The sequence below is a fragment of the Anoplolepis gracilipes genome, chromosome 1, assembly GCF_047496725.1.
Source record: "Anoplolepis gracilipes chromosome 1, ASM4749672v1, whole genome shotgun sequence".
NCBI lineage: Eukaryota > Metazoa > Arthropoda > Insecta > Hymenoptera > Formicidae > Anoplolepis > Anoplolepis gracilipes.
The window spans coordinates 1,201,022-1,218,199 of record NC_132970.1 but is presented as its reverse complement, the minus strand read 5'-3'; the positions used below and the strand labels follow the sequence as shown (position 1 = coordinate 1,218,199).

At 31.0% G+C, this 17,178-nt stretch overlaps 2 protein-coding genes across 3 annotated transcripts in view; both read left to right on the top strand.

The window, feature by feature from the left end:
• The first annotated feature begins 7,931 nt into the window (after nt 1-7,931).
• Nucleotides 7,932-13,799, top strand: Zip88e (Zinc/iron regulated transporter-related protein 88E). The gene is made up of 4 exons (XM_072902519.1): nt 7,932-8,708; nt 10,272-10,614; nt 11,030-11,197; nt 11,313-13,799. The coding sequence occupies exons 1-4, from the start codon at nt 8,356-8,358 to the stop codon at nt 11,523-11,525; spliced, it is 1,077 nt and encodes a 358-aa protein (XP_072758620.1). The 5' UTR covers nt 7,932-8,355; the 3' UTR covers nt 11,526-13,799.
• The window catches only part of LOC140671099 (dual specificity calcium/calmodulin-dependent 3',5'-cyclic nucleotide phosphodiesterase 1), a 113,722-nt gene continuing 110,185 nt past the window's right edge, over nt 13,642-17,178 (top strand). Inside the window, exons 1-2 of one of the 2 annotated variants that reach the window (XM_072902240.1) lie at nt 13,642-13,739; nt 15,280-15,585. In XM_072902240.1, coding sequence (XP_072758341.1) covers nt 15,489-15,585 — 97 coding nt within the window. In that variant the 5' untranslated portion in view covers nt 13,642-13,739; nt 15,280-15,488. Of the gene's footprint in view, nt 13,800-15,279; nt 15,586-17,178 lie in introns of both variants that reach the window. The other variant, XM_072902248.1, reaches the window with a different exon arrangement.

Below are 17,178 nucleotides of genomic sequence, written 5' to 3'. Positions count from 1 at the left end.
ATATTTAGTAAATGTAATAAATACAGGCAGTAAATTTGTACATATTTTTCTTTATTAATTTATATTCAATTATTATACGTCTATAAATATATGCCGGTATATCTATTATTTATAATATAAATTTCTATCACTTTTACAAATAATTGTTCACATCATTGATATAATATTCAACGAATATAAATAAAGAAATCGTTAAACAGTTATACGGCAAATGTTATAAGATTGATTTCGTTAAAGTATTTTACACATTTCGTAATCGCGTTTCATGTATTTTAAATATATCGCATTATATCGAATAATAATATTTTAGTTAAGGAATTTTACATGTATTTTAGAATCATTTGATTGTACATATTTCAACGCGTTAAATTGCATCAAGTAGTATAGTGCGTATTTGTTATTGTCTGGCGCGAGGAGAAAGAGAGAAAGAATGAGCATACTCGACCTTGTCTTTGACGTCACGCATTCCATAGTAAGAGAGGGGAGCCCGGCGCGTACGGCGTACGTAATTCGTGACAACGGTGAGTCATTCATTGTGACTTCGGCGGGCGTAGTGTGCGCACGTGTTTTTACTCCGGCGCCGGCGCCGGCATGTGCGCCTCGCGTTCGGTCGCCTCGAGGTCGAGCGCGCCGTACACGTTTCTCGCGACGATAATACGTAATAATAATACGAATAATATGTAATAATATTTCGATAAATCTGAACGTGTTAAAGTACGTCTAAAAGAACTCCGAAATAAAATAATAATATTCGACGTTAGTGACATATAGCGCGCTATTGTGTTTGACATTTGTCTCGACTTTGTCACGATCACGATCGTGTTTTCGTTCATTTATCCTGATTTTGATCTTTCTTTCGTCGGAGTTTGATCGTGCTCGACCTGTCGACTCCAAGTATTATTCTCGCGCGTGATAAAATGGGATTTTCGATCGTTCCGAAATTCGGGAGTGCCGTTAAAGTATCGCGCGTAAAAGTGCGGGAGTGCCGTCCAAACTATCGCGCGTTTTTACTTTCGTACGGTTTAAAATATTGCGCGATTTTATTTTTGTGCCGTTTCAGCAAATTAAAAAAAGTATATCGCGCGTATAAAACAATAGTTCCTGACGTCCCTTACAACCTGAGAGGAGGAAGAGGCCTAGGAGAGGCATCCTGCATCGGTGGAGCAACCCCAGGGTAAATATAATTTGTATATTATTATTTGTAGATTAATTATTATAAATCCTTTATACGAATGAATTCGATTCATTTATTTGAATGATTTAATGAAGAGAAACTCAGAGATAAAGATTTTTACATAAATCTTATAAAGTTTTTATTTAAAAAAAAATTTTTTTTTAATTTACAAAATTGTTCCATATTTATATATATCTGCTTATTATTGTACGCATCGAATATAAATTTATTACGTATAATAATAAATTCTTTAATATTAATTATTTAAAATCGCTGCTATAATTTGGACTTTATATTTGTATGTTACAGATAACATATAGCTTCAATATCGACAACTCCGCTGTTGCGCATCAGTGTCGGTGAGTGAAAAAAAGCTTTTATTATATTTTAAAGCAACGGATTTGTGTAGAGATTTGTAGATGTAGATTAATAGACTTGTAGATAAAGATGTAGATTGTAGATAAATTCGTTGCTTTAACCCGCGGACGGCGGAATGCATGCATGTCGTACTCTGGGTCAATTTTAAATTATAAAAAAATTTCTTTTTATACGTATTTCAAAAGAAAATTTTATATTACATTTTTCATTTACTTTTTTTTAACTTTTGTTAAAATAGGTATACCATTTGTATATTAAAATTGAAAGAAAAAGAAAAATATTTAAAAAAATAAAAATATATGATTTATTCCAGTTTTATGCAAGACATAGATGAAATATTTATTTTAATTATATATTTTAGATTTTTATAAAACAATTTTAAAGATACAAATGTTTAATGACCCGCCGACAGAGGGATTGATATGCATGCTAATATATTTTACATACACCGAAAAAATTATATTCTCAGCTTAAGAATATTTCATTTAACTTTATAATATATTTCTTTAAAATAAACATTAAGAAGATCTTCTTACAATTAGTTTAAGAGAAAAATCTTCTAAAGAGTACTTTCAGATATTCTTAGCAAGTAAGAATATACTTATATACTGAATAGAATATTTTCTTATCATTATATTATTTAATATTTGAGATTATGAATCCCAAGAACAAAAAAAGCAATTTTACAAATGGACATTTGCTATTTATTAAAATTTTGACAAGTTATATATACATAATATATTAATATATACAATAGTTTTAATTTCATTATAAATTAGGTGTTTTAAAATGTATCACGGTAAAAAATTATTCTTATTTATTAAGAATATCTATTAAGAAGGCTTATAAAGTCTACATTTTGAGTACAATTTTTTCGGTATATACATGATTATATTTGTTATATATCTTTTGCAACTTTCGACGACTAATGATACGCATTTACAAAACGATTGTATTATAATATCATACGATTCTAAATGAATATAAGTCGTCTTATTTGCCGGTGATAATTATTACCGGCAGTAGAAGAAGTTGTTTTTCTTCCTCAATTCTTGGCTCGTAGAAATCGAGTCAGAATGAATAGCCAGGAGCAACAAAAGGTAGGTCCAACTGGCTGGAAAAATGGTAATACGTGATCAAAATGGTAAACTGGCGAAAAGGCGTAAAAACTATATATGATCGTGATTTCCTAAATTTTATTGCGAATTCCCAATTAGGATCCCTAAATCGCTTTATCACGTATTTTTGCTAGTGTAACCAGTAAGTAGAGTGAGGTCTACTTGGTCTGCTATGGCTATTAGGATATTGGAAAAGAAAATAAAATTTAATAAAATTAAATCTAAAGCTATAAAATTAAAGCTCTAAAATTAAATTTAAATTTAAGGGAAAAAATATAAAAATAATGTAATATTTTTTCAGAGAAATAAAAATAATTATTAAATATAAATTATACATAAATCATAAAATATAATATAAAAAAAGAAAAGAAAACAATTATAAAAAAGGTTATTGGATAAAAATTAAATTTATTGATTGATTTCTCAGCTAATTAGTCAGCAGACATCGGGTCCACATTTGTAAGAATAATCAATTGCTCGTTAAATAGTTTTATAGAGACATATATTATCAACTTTCTCTGGCAAGCTTATAAGTCTTTAACATTATAGTTTTTTTAAAATTACTATTTCTTTATCGAATGATATTCTTTTTATGTCACTAGAAAATCACAAGCGCGCGCTATTCATTGTACATATATATAAGTTTATGTCATCAATTGAGTCATTTAATTCATCTATTTGTCGCTTTGAATTTACAATTTTAAGAGCAGGACGATTGATATATTAATTTTGGAAAAAGAAACTTTATTAATCACTGTTAATTAATGCCGATTATGCAATTGACATATTCTCGTACGCGATTAGTAATGTGTCTTCTAATATCCTCGAAAGTTCAGTTTTTATTAATAAAATATTTTACATAGATATCGGCAACGTACTTCACGAACAGTAATGTATTTATAACGCTCGAAAATTCGCTTCTGAGTTATTAGGAGAACATATTTCGCAAAGAAGGTATCGCTACAGGCAAGGTCGGCGGCAAAGTCGGCGGCAAGGTCGGCGGCAAGAGCGATACCTTCTTTGCGAAATATATTCTCCTAGTAACTCAGAATAAAAATTTCCGAGCGTACCGCTTGAACTGAATTATTTCACGATCTCTCTTCGCAAAATATTTTCTAATAATTCAGAGAGGAATTTTCTAAAATATTTGACGGCATATTATTATTGTTCGATGTGCATAATAACTACTGCAGCATACCTTTTTGCGAAATATATTCTCCTAATAAGAAATGAAACATATTAAAAGATATGTTATTATTTGTGAACTGCATTTCTTTTACCTTGTTAAAGAGTCGAGTTTTAAGAGTTGAAAAGAGTTTTATTCATTAGCAGTAATAATCAATTATTTCACATTTATATTGTATGATCGTCTGGAGGAGAAATTTATATGATTTTCGCATTATGTCATGCAAACAATCGCAATATTTTTGCAATATATCTTATTACTTAAATGTTAAAGACATTTTTTATATTTCGCGGTGCACTATATTTAAAAATCTTATTAATGAACCGATTATGTTTCAAGACTTTTTATGTACATATTGATGTATAAAAATACTGTCGATTCCGCGCGCGCGAAACGGAGGTCTGTTTTAATTTTTATTTTATTCTCATAGTATTGATATTTTATCGATTTCGAAATAGTTTTATTTATTAGAAGCGTTATAAATTTTTTATGTTTAAATATTTTTTTTTAACGAGAGGGAAATGCATTTACGCATATCCGTCGCTCTATGTACGAGAGGCGTCGGGTTATGGGACTCACCCTTTCGGCAATATCTACTAAAATCCCCTCGGGTTTTACCTTCACGGGCGTTGGTTAGAAGTGAAAATCTAAACTATTTTCGGGAGATTCTTTATATAATCGCTCAGTAAGAAGTATCGTCCGGTTTTCGCAAAATGTCATACGAAAAATCGATATGCTTTGGCATATATTAGTTTGAGCGCTTCGGTATTACTCAGAACTCTAATAAAAAATATGTTAAATAGTGATATTAAATACAATATTAAAAACAAATATCGCACTATAGATGGAATACGTGTTTAATAAAATATTCATTGTAAATTTAACAGCGTCACTTTTATTTTAATTGAATAATCGAAATTATTCTGATAAGAAAAATGTATGCATATAATTTTTTATAATAACTAGACTGCTATAAGAACGCGCCATTTATTGCAGAGCTACAAAGGGCGATATCACGGTTTTCGTTAACGCTTTTTAGTAAAAACAGAGAGAAACCTGAGAGGCGCCAGGCCCACATTTTTTTGAGATGTTTTTCTCCGCGGTAAAATGGCGCTAACTAAATCCATTTTAGTTAACGAAACTACATGGCTAGATCTACTTTTCGGTGTCATGATAAAACGATCGATAGGTTCGTGTCCGTGTCAGATCCACAATTGTGTGGATCTCAAAATACGAAACAATATGGATTTATATTAGTATGTTTTATTACATATTATTATTAGTAGCCTTTTTTACTTTAGTATATATAGTGGAGTAATATATATATAAGCACAAAATAAAATGATTTTATTGAATGATTGAAAAGTTATATTTTATATATTTTTCTATTAGAATATATATAAATACATATTATTTATATAATTTTATTTTATTTTATTTTATTATTATAATTTTATTCAACAGTTTAACACGTTTAATTCACCTATTTGGTTTGATACAATTTTAACAACGGAATATGTTTCATACACTAATTTTGAGAAAAGAAAAAACTTTATTAATTGCTGCAAATTAACGCCAATTATGCAGTTGGCATACTTGTGCGCGATTAGTAATATGTGTCTTTTAATATTCTCGAAAGTTATTCTTTCTGACTTTTATTAATAAAACAATATGTATAAAGATCGGTAATGCTGTTTATCATCAGTTATACGTCTTATTGAAAACATAATTTTAAAATTATTGTAACTTTTGCGATACAATAAAAATTATTTGAATTATGAGTGTTTCATTTTAATCAAACTTTCACTTTGCATTTTACTAGTTTAAAAATAATTTTAATAGATTAAGATTCTTGTGATTAAAATATGAGAGATGATATAATATGTGGGATTATATGGTTCATATTTAAACAAATGTAGACATATGTTTCCCATATATTTCACATTAACAATTATATATACATTAAAAATTGAGAAAACACAAGGATGAATTATATTTTCTCTCTCTCTCTCTCTCTCTCTCTCTTTCTCTCTCTCTCTCTCTCTCTTTTTCTTTTTATTTTTTCAAAAATAAACAATTGATTTTATAATATTTAATCTTATAAATTCTTGTATTATTAATAAAAAAATTAATGCGAGACACTTTCTGTAAAAACTAATCATATTATTTTTAAAAAAATAAAATAAATAATGAATAAAAATAAAATAATTAATGAAATTTTTACGATTATGACAGCGAACACGATATAATTCGGACAATTTTTACTCAAATAAGTAAAAAATTATCATTTTTTTCTAATTAAAAAAATTTTGTATATTTACATATATATATATATATATATATATATATATATATATATCTGATCTTTATTTCAGTTAATTGAATCTATCGATATCTAAAAGTTTATTATTGTATATTTAGAACACTATAATACTCTAAATTATTAAATTGTTGAAGGAAAATTTTTTTTTCATATAAAATAAATTTTAATTTGTAAAATGTAGAATATAAAAATAGCGTTTAATAAAAGAAAAAGAATTATAAAAAATCAAGATATTATTGACAAAATTAGAATATTGACAATATTTACTTGGTTATTTAATATTAAGAATAAATTATTGCCAGTGTGGAGAAATAACAAATTATTTTTAGATGAAAGTGAATAAGCAAAATGTGTTAATAAATTTTATGGACATAGTACGGATCGCAACCAAAACTGCACGTTATGCGTTATCCATTGAGAACATTCGTGGACATTGGCTATGTAGTTCAATGTCCACGTTTTTATGTTCACAGAGGGCGTATCGCTTTCAGGGATCACGTAAAACCGAGCATGGCGTCTCTTAGGCTTCTCTCTGCTTATGAATTGCGGTACTTTGTAATCTAGTGACTAGGAATTATGAAAGAGATTTTCTCTTCTACGTAAATTGCATACTTTCTGTTCTTGTCCTGAAATAAACATATGGTACAATCAATCATAGCGCTTATTGTTGCTCTGTATGTATAAGCTCTATATATGCAATATACACTTTGGATTGGAGGCAAAACGAAAGGAGAAAGTAAAAATAAAAGTGAAAATAAAAAAAAAATTAGTATAGAAAATATCTGAAAAGGTCAGATACATAATCCTTTATAATCTATGTTGAAAAATTTAAAAAAATAGGGACGTACTATATATTTTTGTTAACATGACATTTAACATACAAGTTATTGTATTCTAGTGAAATAGATTCATTTATTTAGAAATTCATTTTAATAGAAATTCATTTCAAATATAATTTAATTATAATCTTATTAAATATAAAAGATATTTTTTATGCGTATCGAAATGTTAATATCAAAAATATAATTTTGCACCTTTAAGTGATATATATATATATATATATATATATATATATATATATAAATAATTTCTGTGTGTTTATCGCAATCGAGTTCATTAAAATTGCATCTCAAGCTTCGTCATTAGTTTTCCGGTCAAATTTTTTTGCGGAAAGTTTATCTTATTACTCTCACACGCGCAAATATTCTATCAATTTTTATATTAGGGCTTTTGCAACAATTGTTATTATTGGCATGAAGAGTGATTTAATCGACAATTGACTTGATTTAATTGATAATTTAATACGAAATATAAGATATCAAGATTTTATAACATCCAAAATTTACATTCAGATATTATCACAAAACTAAGGCGCTGTCTCTCTCTCTCTCTCTCTTTCTGTCTTTCTACATACATTGTTTAGTGATAAATCAAAATTAAAATTACAGATCGATAACGCGCGTTATGAAATTATCAATAAAATCATATATAGTGTTTGCTAATGAAGCGAATTTGATCGCTCTATGAGAGCTAATAATATTATAAACTTCGTCTCGAGTTTACTAATAAAAGAGTCTATATATTAACTATTTAGATTAATCAATGAAATGCCAAGTGTTTGATTAAGCAGGACAAAAAATCGTGTGCTTTAAAATCAAAACAACATCAAATAGAACGTATTTTAAATTGTTATTTATGTTATTAATGTAATGTTTATATTAATCAGATTCAAAAGCAATTTTCGGTCGAACATATGTTATGACAAATTCGGTTTAACCGCTCTTAAAACCTTCAGTTCAAAACGCTATACAGTCACACAATAATATAGTATATATACTCTTATTCCTCCAATGTTTATCAGTAGATGGACAGCGACTAGTGACGGTATTAAGTGTCGAGAGCTCTATCAGTGTTATCATCGTCAGATTAGGGTCGCGCCTCGAGACGTTGCGTGTCTATCTGTGTCACAGTCTTGCCGCCTTCTCGTAAAGTGTTTTTCTTTTAATTAAGATTGAGTTTGGTGGAATTACGACGGCAATCACGTTCATCTGACGTTCGATGGTACGCGAGAAAGAATCCTGTACGCTAATAAATTGTCGCGTTATTCTAAGGAACGGGACCAATCTCGGTAACGTCGAGATAACAGGAAAAATAATAATACGATTATTCGACGACGATGTTCGATAACGCGTTACAAGCGAAGCTGGCGTCGATGTTGGTGATCGGCGCCGGCAGCTTCTTCGTCGGCATCGCACCCGCCTGCTTCATCTCGACCGCGCAGCGTCTACAGCGGAAGCTGCTGCTCTCCTGCGCCCTGTGCTTCGGCGCCGGTGTCCTCTTGGCCACCTCGATGCTGCACGTGTTGCCGGAAGTGCGCGAGGGTCTACCGGATTACGCCGAGCTGGTGTTCTCCTGCGGCTTCCTCTTGCTCTACCTGGTCGATGAATGCGTTCATCACTTTTGTCGAAGCGGCGGTCACGTGGCGTCCGAGACGGATCATTCCATGCATAGGAATACGAACGAGCGAGGGTAGGTACGGATCTACCTACATCTAGCGAGATGTTCCTTTAATAATTTTGCATCGAAGGAGCGCGTTTATATTGATGTGGGAAAAATGATTGATGGAAAATGCAATCGTAATGCACTTTAAAACTGTTTTGTAATTTGTTTTGTCTTATTTTTTTCAGTGTCCATCTCTTTGATATGGAAATATACAATTTATAATTAATAGTGAAAAATAATAAATTATAGTATCTTGGTTTCTTTTTGTTTCTGAATATTTTTACGATTGATGCTACGGATATAGTACTTGGATAGTATCAGATCATTCGTTATCATTGATAACGAGATAGTGTTCGTTCACAGTAAAAAAAACAAGGCTATCATATAAAACATTACAGAGTACTCAGTTTGTGTTGCTTCAGAATTTTTTATGAAAAATATTTTTGTTTAATAATAATCAGAATAACTAGTATATAATCAGTTGCAAAATTGTTGCAAAATTTGAATAGAAAGAATAAAAAATAAATATGTGCAATCTAAACTCTTTTCTATTCTTTACATTTTTTATTAGTTTAAAGCAATCTCGTGAATGATTTTATCAAATTTCAAATAACGACTTTTTTTCCTGGGAAAGATTACGCGCGATCACTTTGAAAAATGTGCCAAGAAGTTTCCCTTCGAACTTCTCTTTTCGTCACTAGGGGAGATTTACACAAAGATAAATTTACGGATCGAGCTTGATACGTAACGGAGATAATGCCCAACGATACGTTATTTTTTTGCTACTTCCCTTTGTTCGACCGGGTGGAATTTGTAGGAATAAATTCTAGTACAAAAATAGTGCAAACGCGATAGCGATCTGTCGCGCAAAATAATCGCGTTCAATATCGCGCGCACTCAAACAACCGCTCCTTTATTCTCGAATAGCTTCCTTTAAGGTGAAAAGTGAGCTTATCTAGTAATAATGTCCACACGATGTGGAAAACGATCGAGTTCGAGCCATTGTTGGACGTCGCTACTAGATATCAGCTTTCTTTGTTGCTAGTTTGTATATAAGATTGCCGATCGACACTCTTGTACTTTTTGCTATCCGCAAAATAAGAATCGAGGTCGAATATTTTAATACTGTAATGTTTTATATCCGTATTTAAATTATTTTCTTAAATTCACTTGTGCATTTTTAATTTACATATTTCCTCCGAAATTACATATGTAATGTACAATTCTTCTCTTATGAATCGGTATTCAGAATCTGCTCTTTTTAAGAAAGATCTGAAAATATTATACGATCATTTCATTGGTTAAATGGAATCTTAAGACTATACTTCAGATGCTCTTAAGTAAATACGAACTATGAATACCAGCCATAATCTTTTTAATTGTAAATATATATATATATATATACATACATATAAAATATACATGTAAAATGATGCAACATTCTCGAGTAGAAGAAGTTAAGATGATTTGTGATGATGAAAGACGTGATTAAATGCTGGTAAATTGAAATTTCTCCGCTTTCAATGCGCATATCTTTGCATAATTCCGGTTTTGCTTCTCTTTGATCGAATTTTGTCTCTTGAATTTCAGTTGCTTGAACTATCGGAACCATTCCCATGGTATCAGTTACAATGTCGCCACACAAGACAGCAAACTTTACGCATCCGAGGGAGATGTGAGAGTACCATTTAATTATCGACAGAGTTCCTTTGGTAACAATACCAATAGCACATGGACGATCAGCGGCTATGGTGCGACGCGACGCAACCCACATGACGGCCCCTCGGCCGAGGAGACTACATTTTTGTGTCATGGAAATCACGGGGAGCAATGCAGCAATACTAACACCGGTCTTACCGGTCTTATCCTCGCCCTTACTGTACACGCCATTCTTGAAGGACTTGCGATAGGCCTGCAAACGCAAATCGCCGAGGTATATGTTGCACACAATCTAAATATAATAAACCCTGGGAAAAGATAAATGAGAGCTATTCACATTGTGTGCATATAATAGTATAGTAAAAATAATCGTTGGAACGTAAAATGTGAAATATTTCAATATTAAATTCAATTTCAATTTTAAATTCACTCTTCAATTAAATTTGAATAATATTTAAACTTGAAATTTAATTACTGAAAAAAAAGCTCTGGAGAAAGAAGATATTATATATATTTTCTCTATATGCATTATATATATATATTTGTACAAAGTAAATTGAAATATAATAATGTTGTAAAACGTAGAATATTCTCTAACGCGGAATATTCTCAATTTCAGTATCAAATTCTTTGATAAATATGTCTGGACTTAATTTTTATGCAGTAATATACGTCAACATTTTTTTCAGGTGTTGTTGTTGACTGGAGCCGTAGCATCACACAAATTTGTCGTCGGCTTCTGTTTGGGATTGGAATTGGCGGGAGTCAGCAAATCTGTGCCTAAATTAGTATTTGTAATTTTCGTATTCGCCATCGGATCTGTGATTGGAATCGGCATCGGCATGCTAACATTTCAGGTGAGAAAAGATTCTTCAATTTTTTCGTCAAGTTCTCATTTAGATCAATCTTTTTAAAGTCAACATCTTTGGAGAACATATCTAATTCTATTGTTCCTTTCGAATGTGCATGTAGGCAAATACAGATTGGTCAAAGACGGTCTTACCGATTTTGCAAGGCCTAGCAGGCGGAACTTTGTTATATGTTACCGTTAGTGAGGTTCTTCCGAGAGAAAGAACAAAATGGCACAGAAGTCCACGTAGATTTGGGGGTATTTTGCAATTTGTTTCGGTATTTGTCGGATTTGTCGTTATCTTTCTTCTTAACAACTATGTAGGTGAGTTTTGATTATACAGAGTTTCAAATAATTTGTTCAAAAGAATATAAAATTTTAAAAACTGTGATGCATTATAATTAACTTGTTATAATTATAAATTATATAATATTTTAATAATTAGTGTAAAAAATTTATGTATGATTGTATACATAATATTGGACTATACACGTAGTATTAGAATTATGATTGTATACGAAATATTGAACTCTATCAATGCAATAATGATGGAATGGATTTTTAACTTTTGTATTTTTTTTTATATCACATACATATATGTAATATAGAAAATTCTGCAAAAATAATCTACATGTACGCACGGACCTATAAATTTTGTTGTAAAAAAATCTGTTTTATTTAAATCTTTATTTATTAATCTATAATTCTTAAAATCTATGATAATCTACAATTTTTCACGGACCTATAAATTTTGTTGTAAAAAAATCTGTTTTATTTAAATCTTTATTTATTAATCTATAATTAATCTTAAAAAATCTATGATAATCTATAATTTTTCATAATTTCTTTTCATTGTTGATTAGAAATTTATGTTTGAAAGTAATGACGAGATAATCGTGCTTTTCACGTTTAATCGTCGACAGTTTGGTAAACCGCGATTATTATTTTCTCTTTGAAATGACACTCTGAAAACTGTGTTTTTAAAAGTCCCTTTTTCTTCTCGCCCACTTTGTTTTTAGCCCGTCGCGCATTCGCGAGATGGTTCATATTCATAGAACGTTTTTGCAAAAATTATCGTTGCGAAGCCGTATTATCTGACTACTGGTTTTTCGCGCAAAGGAGATTAATCTCGCTGCGAAAGAGAACGTTAATTACACGGAACTCTTCTGTTCAAGACAGAAATAGCTCGAGTGTTTTTAGCGAATTTGCTACAAATGAGAAAAAAATCCTTATAGTTTTTTTTTTTTTCATCATCCTACATTCATTTTTCGTCAAGTTCATTTCTTCGCTGCATAAATCAGCGGCAATTTCGGTAAGAGACTCGTTCCATTAGCGAATTACTCAGACGTGAGAATGAGTAGATTTTAAAAGGACACATAGGTAAAGCTGAAGTCTTAAGTGAGTATAAGAAAAATATCAAAAATATAATATATGATTATTTTCGATAAAAAATATTGCAGGCGCAACAAAACATAATTATTATTTTAATTATTTTGTTTAACGATGCGCGTTTCACGGCTATATGAAAGGAAGGTGGATGCTCCCGATGATCGATAGCGCACGAAGATTAGATCAAGATCGCTATTGACGTCTACTATACACATGTATCGCGTTTCAGCGTTCTTTGGCGTAACGTACCGGGAGGCGCGATAAAAGAGAATTCTCGTTCCTTTATTAGAAAATTTAAAGTCGACGGAGCGTTAGCTAACGCGACACGAGCCTCTCATCCCTTTCTCTTTTTCTTACGATCCACACGGAATAAGAAACTTGGATAAAATTTCATGAAACTCATCGTCGTCGACAGCCTACTTTTCTTCCCTTTCTCGCGTTTGATCAAATAGACGTAATTTCGACAAATGAACTCGACTGTCGTTGGAAGCAAAAGACTTGACCGTTTGCGGCAGAATAAGAAAGGAAGGACGGCTTTCAAAGTGCGCTTTTCAACCCCACGATTAATCTCTTTTTCTTAAATGTCAAAGCGATTCTCGCAAATAAGTATATACACTGTAAGAAATTGCCTAGGAATTCAGATTTGTGATTTTTATTTGAAATTATTTTAATGCTTTCAGACACGGAAATCTGAAAATTTCGACAAAAATGTTTCTGAATTGTTAGGCAATTTTTTTGCCAGCGCAGTTACTTCTTACATTGTTACTTTACATTTTGTGGGTCGAATCGTGCGCTTTATACGCGCATTTTGTATCGACACCCACGTGCAGAATCGCGTCGGAGGACGGCAAGTGCTTGTCATCGGTCTTCGCCGAGGCCACCTTACGTAGCGGTATACTTAGTTCTTTCGATATTTATGAGGCTCGAAAGTGTGCGGCGGACGCTAAAGCGTTTATGTTATACTCGTGTTATACCACGCCGTGAAAAGTTCAGCGCGCATGTTGCCGCGCGAGGCCGCCATCTTTGTTTCTTTCTCTCTCTCTTGATGTGTCGCGCCGGCAGCTTTGTAGTCGCGCGGTGATATCGCTCCGCGTTTCGTGCAATTTTTATTCGTCGGAAGTGATACGCGTAAGTGTCGAGTAAAGTGACGGATAATTAAGGTACTGTCATAATGTCATAAGTATTTTCTCAATTTCCAAGGAGGTTTACGTTTCGATTAAGTATGTCATTAGGTTACGGTGTGATGATTTCGAGTCATCTATCCAGACAGTATACAGATATTATTATGATATAAATATTTTTACTATTTATTTTTTTTTAAAACATTATATAAATATTTTATATAGATTTTATATACATTGAGAGGAAAAACTGTATTTGACATATTATTAAAATATAGGTTGAATACTAATAATGATGATAAGTATTACGAAGTAAACAAATAAATATTTATAGTGATATTTTAATATTTGTAGTAATATTGTAGAAATATTTCTCTCAAATATTTGCTGGAATATTCATAACTCTGATCGTATATATATTTTATAAATATTGTATGTTGCCTAAGGGTGGTTATTCATCGCGTCAATTTTTAAATCATAATCATAGATAGATCTCTCTCTCTCTCTCTCTCTCTCTCTCAATTTATGTAATAATCACATCGCGAAGTAATAATTTAATATATTATTCATATCAATATAATGAAAAGATCGTATAAAGTTTACTATAATGATATTCGATCATCCGAATCAAAATCGTGAAGTATTGTACAATGTTGCCGCGTGAATATGCCATGTTCGTTTCGCGCGCTTTACATATCGACATTAAGCTTATCGTTCCTTTTTTATTTGTCGAAAACGCGCGTCGATAATTATCACCTATAATTACGGTGTTGGATGAAAGGTGATAGTTACGTTTGTAATAATTGGTACGCGCAATCGACGATTTAATCGTGTTTTCGTAATCACAAATGTGTGCGGCTACAATTGTTATCCATCGCGAACGTCCCTCGCATATATTTCGCATTATTTACTTACCCCGAGTGCATCGCATCACTAATCGTGCTGCAAAGAGGATATTGCTATTATTGATCGTAAACAAACGCGCTTTATTTAATCTTCTAATCGTGCCTCGTTTCGAACATATGTTTACTATATCGAATAAACCTGTTCTAATTCGAGTTTGTGATTTTACCGAAACAACAAGTTATCTATTTTATACTCTTTTTTTAAATTTAATATTTTATTAATAGATATTTTTTAATTATTTTCTCAGAAACATTTTCTGACCGAATATGAGTATGCGGATAATATAAAATCGCGTAGAAGTGTTTACAGAAATTATTATATTTCAAAAGAATGAAATAAAATATGTATTAAATTAAATAATGTCCGCGACATTGATATTTTGCATTACGTACAAACTAATTTGCATACGTGAATGTATTATAAAAAAACAGTATACTAAATATAAAATATAAATATAAATATAAAATTATTGAACAATTTACCGAGTGATTATTTCTGCATCTTACACAGCAATTTATACACAATAACTATTATAGTTTTAGTTTTGTTTATTCCAACCGCGCGATTGAATGTATTATGCAGTATTTTCTTGTGAAATTATTGTCTCCCCATTTCGCTTCTTGGCGACGTTGCAGTATCCCGTTCGTATTTCATTCTATATTATTCTTATTAGAAATAAAACGTGCGTGTAAACAGCGTGTCGAGTAAAATGTCAAGCGTTTGCGATAAGCGTATAGCATTACGCTGTAAAATTTGATAACACAATAGACGATACTAAATAAGATTTAAGAGACGCTTATAGACACTTCAAAGATTGTTACGCGTCGTAATTTATCGCGTTGTCTTCTCTTCGTATATTCGTGTCGTGTGTGAGTTATCTGGATGGAGGAGCTGAATCGATGTCAGAAATCGCCGAGGAGTTGGCGTCGATGGAACAGCTGGCGAATCTGGCCAGGCGGTAGCACCGGCGTGACAGCTGGTGAGTGAATTTGTTTATTTATTATGCATGCAGTTTATTTATTTACTACGACCTGATATCACGTTTTTCATTTACCTTTATTCTCATTTAATGATCCAAATCGTGACGTCTGAAATTTTGCATCGAAAGCGACGGATTAATTTGTAGAAATATGAAATATTTGCGAATATCTTGCATATTAGAATTTCTTCTTCTGAAATATTTACAAAAAAAAGATGAGATATATTTCAGCAAAAATTTTTTATGAGATAAGTAAAATACACATACGAAGCACATTATATTTTAGACGGTATAACTAAAGCTGATTAAAGTACATTACGTTATTAAAGTATATTACATTAATAAGCTTAATTCAAAGTTGAAAGATATTTATGACGGAAACTGCTGCGAGCACTTTTCTCGTACAAAATCCTTATTTCATAATTTGTGGGTAGTGGACTGTTTCTGTCCTGTATTTAAAGCTAATATTGTCATGTTTTATTTCCTTATTCTTTCACTTACTTTTCACTATAACTGCGATGTTTTAATATTATAACACATGTTTAATATAATAAATGTCATAAACAATTATAATTTAATATTATGAAGAAATAATTTTTAATAATTTTATCGTTTTGTATGAAATTATAAATTGCAAATATTGATTTATAGTCGACTATCACTTTTATAAATATTAATATGAAAAAAAAATATATGACATTTATTTTATTCCTTGCATATAATGGGAATATAATGTTTTATTACTTTTACGCAATTTATTATTTACTATAATGAAATAAAATAATTGCATTTTTTATAATTATCTCATTCTTATCAATTCTTTTATGTTATTAATTATTATACATATTAGACATTAGACCATTGTATTACAAACTGTATAGTACCTTTTTAACATAGAAACGTGGAGCGAAAGAAATGCAAACATGCGAAGTGCATCTTTTAAAAATTTTTTTTTCAAGTAACATTTTTTTAAATATACATATATACAGAAGGATATAAGTTGGCGTTTTTTGGCTTTGGAAAAATTGTTGATCGAGGGTTAGATTCTTAGTTAGTGGTTATCATCTTGGATTAACGATCACATCCCTGCGGCAGAGCTTAAGCTGTCTCTAGTTATGACGGCAATTAAGCGTTGCAGCAATGTTTACTCTGTAACTAACTTCTGCTGACCGGTTACCTTCGTCTCGACTCCGCTCACCGGTTTACTTCCTGGCGAGATTAGCGCGCGATTCGATTAACGTTAGAACATTGCTAACAGAAACGTAGTTTGTCTATGGATAAGTTGCTCTAGTCCCTGATGATAGGAAATTTATTTGTCAACAAAGTGCTGTATATTGTTGTATATTCGAAGTATATTATAATTGAAATATGTCTTGTGAGAATATCTGAAACCGATCTTGTGTTTCCTCAATAAGACCTGTTGAGAATATTCAGAATTTATAATTGATGAATATGTAATCGAATATAGAATATAAATCTGTTAAAAAGTTTAAGGAATAAGTATAATATATGCTTGGGAAATTAATGAATGTTATTCTTCTTTTATGTTGTGGCTGTGTATGCGTGTGCATGCATCCCTCTCCCCAGTATTAT

What these genes read in the sequence shown, in the direction of transcription:
- Zip88e (XM_072902519.1), top strand. Translation starts at nt 8,356, where the DNA reads ATGTTCGATAACGCGTTACAAGCGAAGCTGGCGTCGATGTTGGTGATC. An exon ending in AGGAATACGAACGAGCGAGG is followed by an intron (nt 8,709 to 10,271) that starts GTAGGTACGGAT and finishes CTTGAATTTCAG; the next exon opens with TTGCTTGAACTATCGGAACC. An exon ending in TGCAAACGCAAATCGCCGAG is followed by an intron (nt 10,615 to 11,029) that starts GTATATGTTGCA and finishes CATTTTTTTCAG; the next exon opens with GTGTTGTTGTTGACTGGAGC.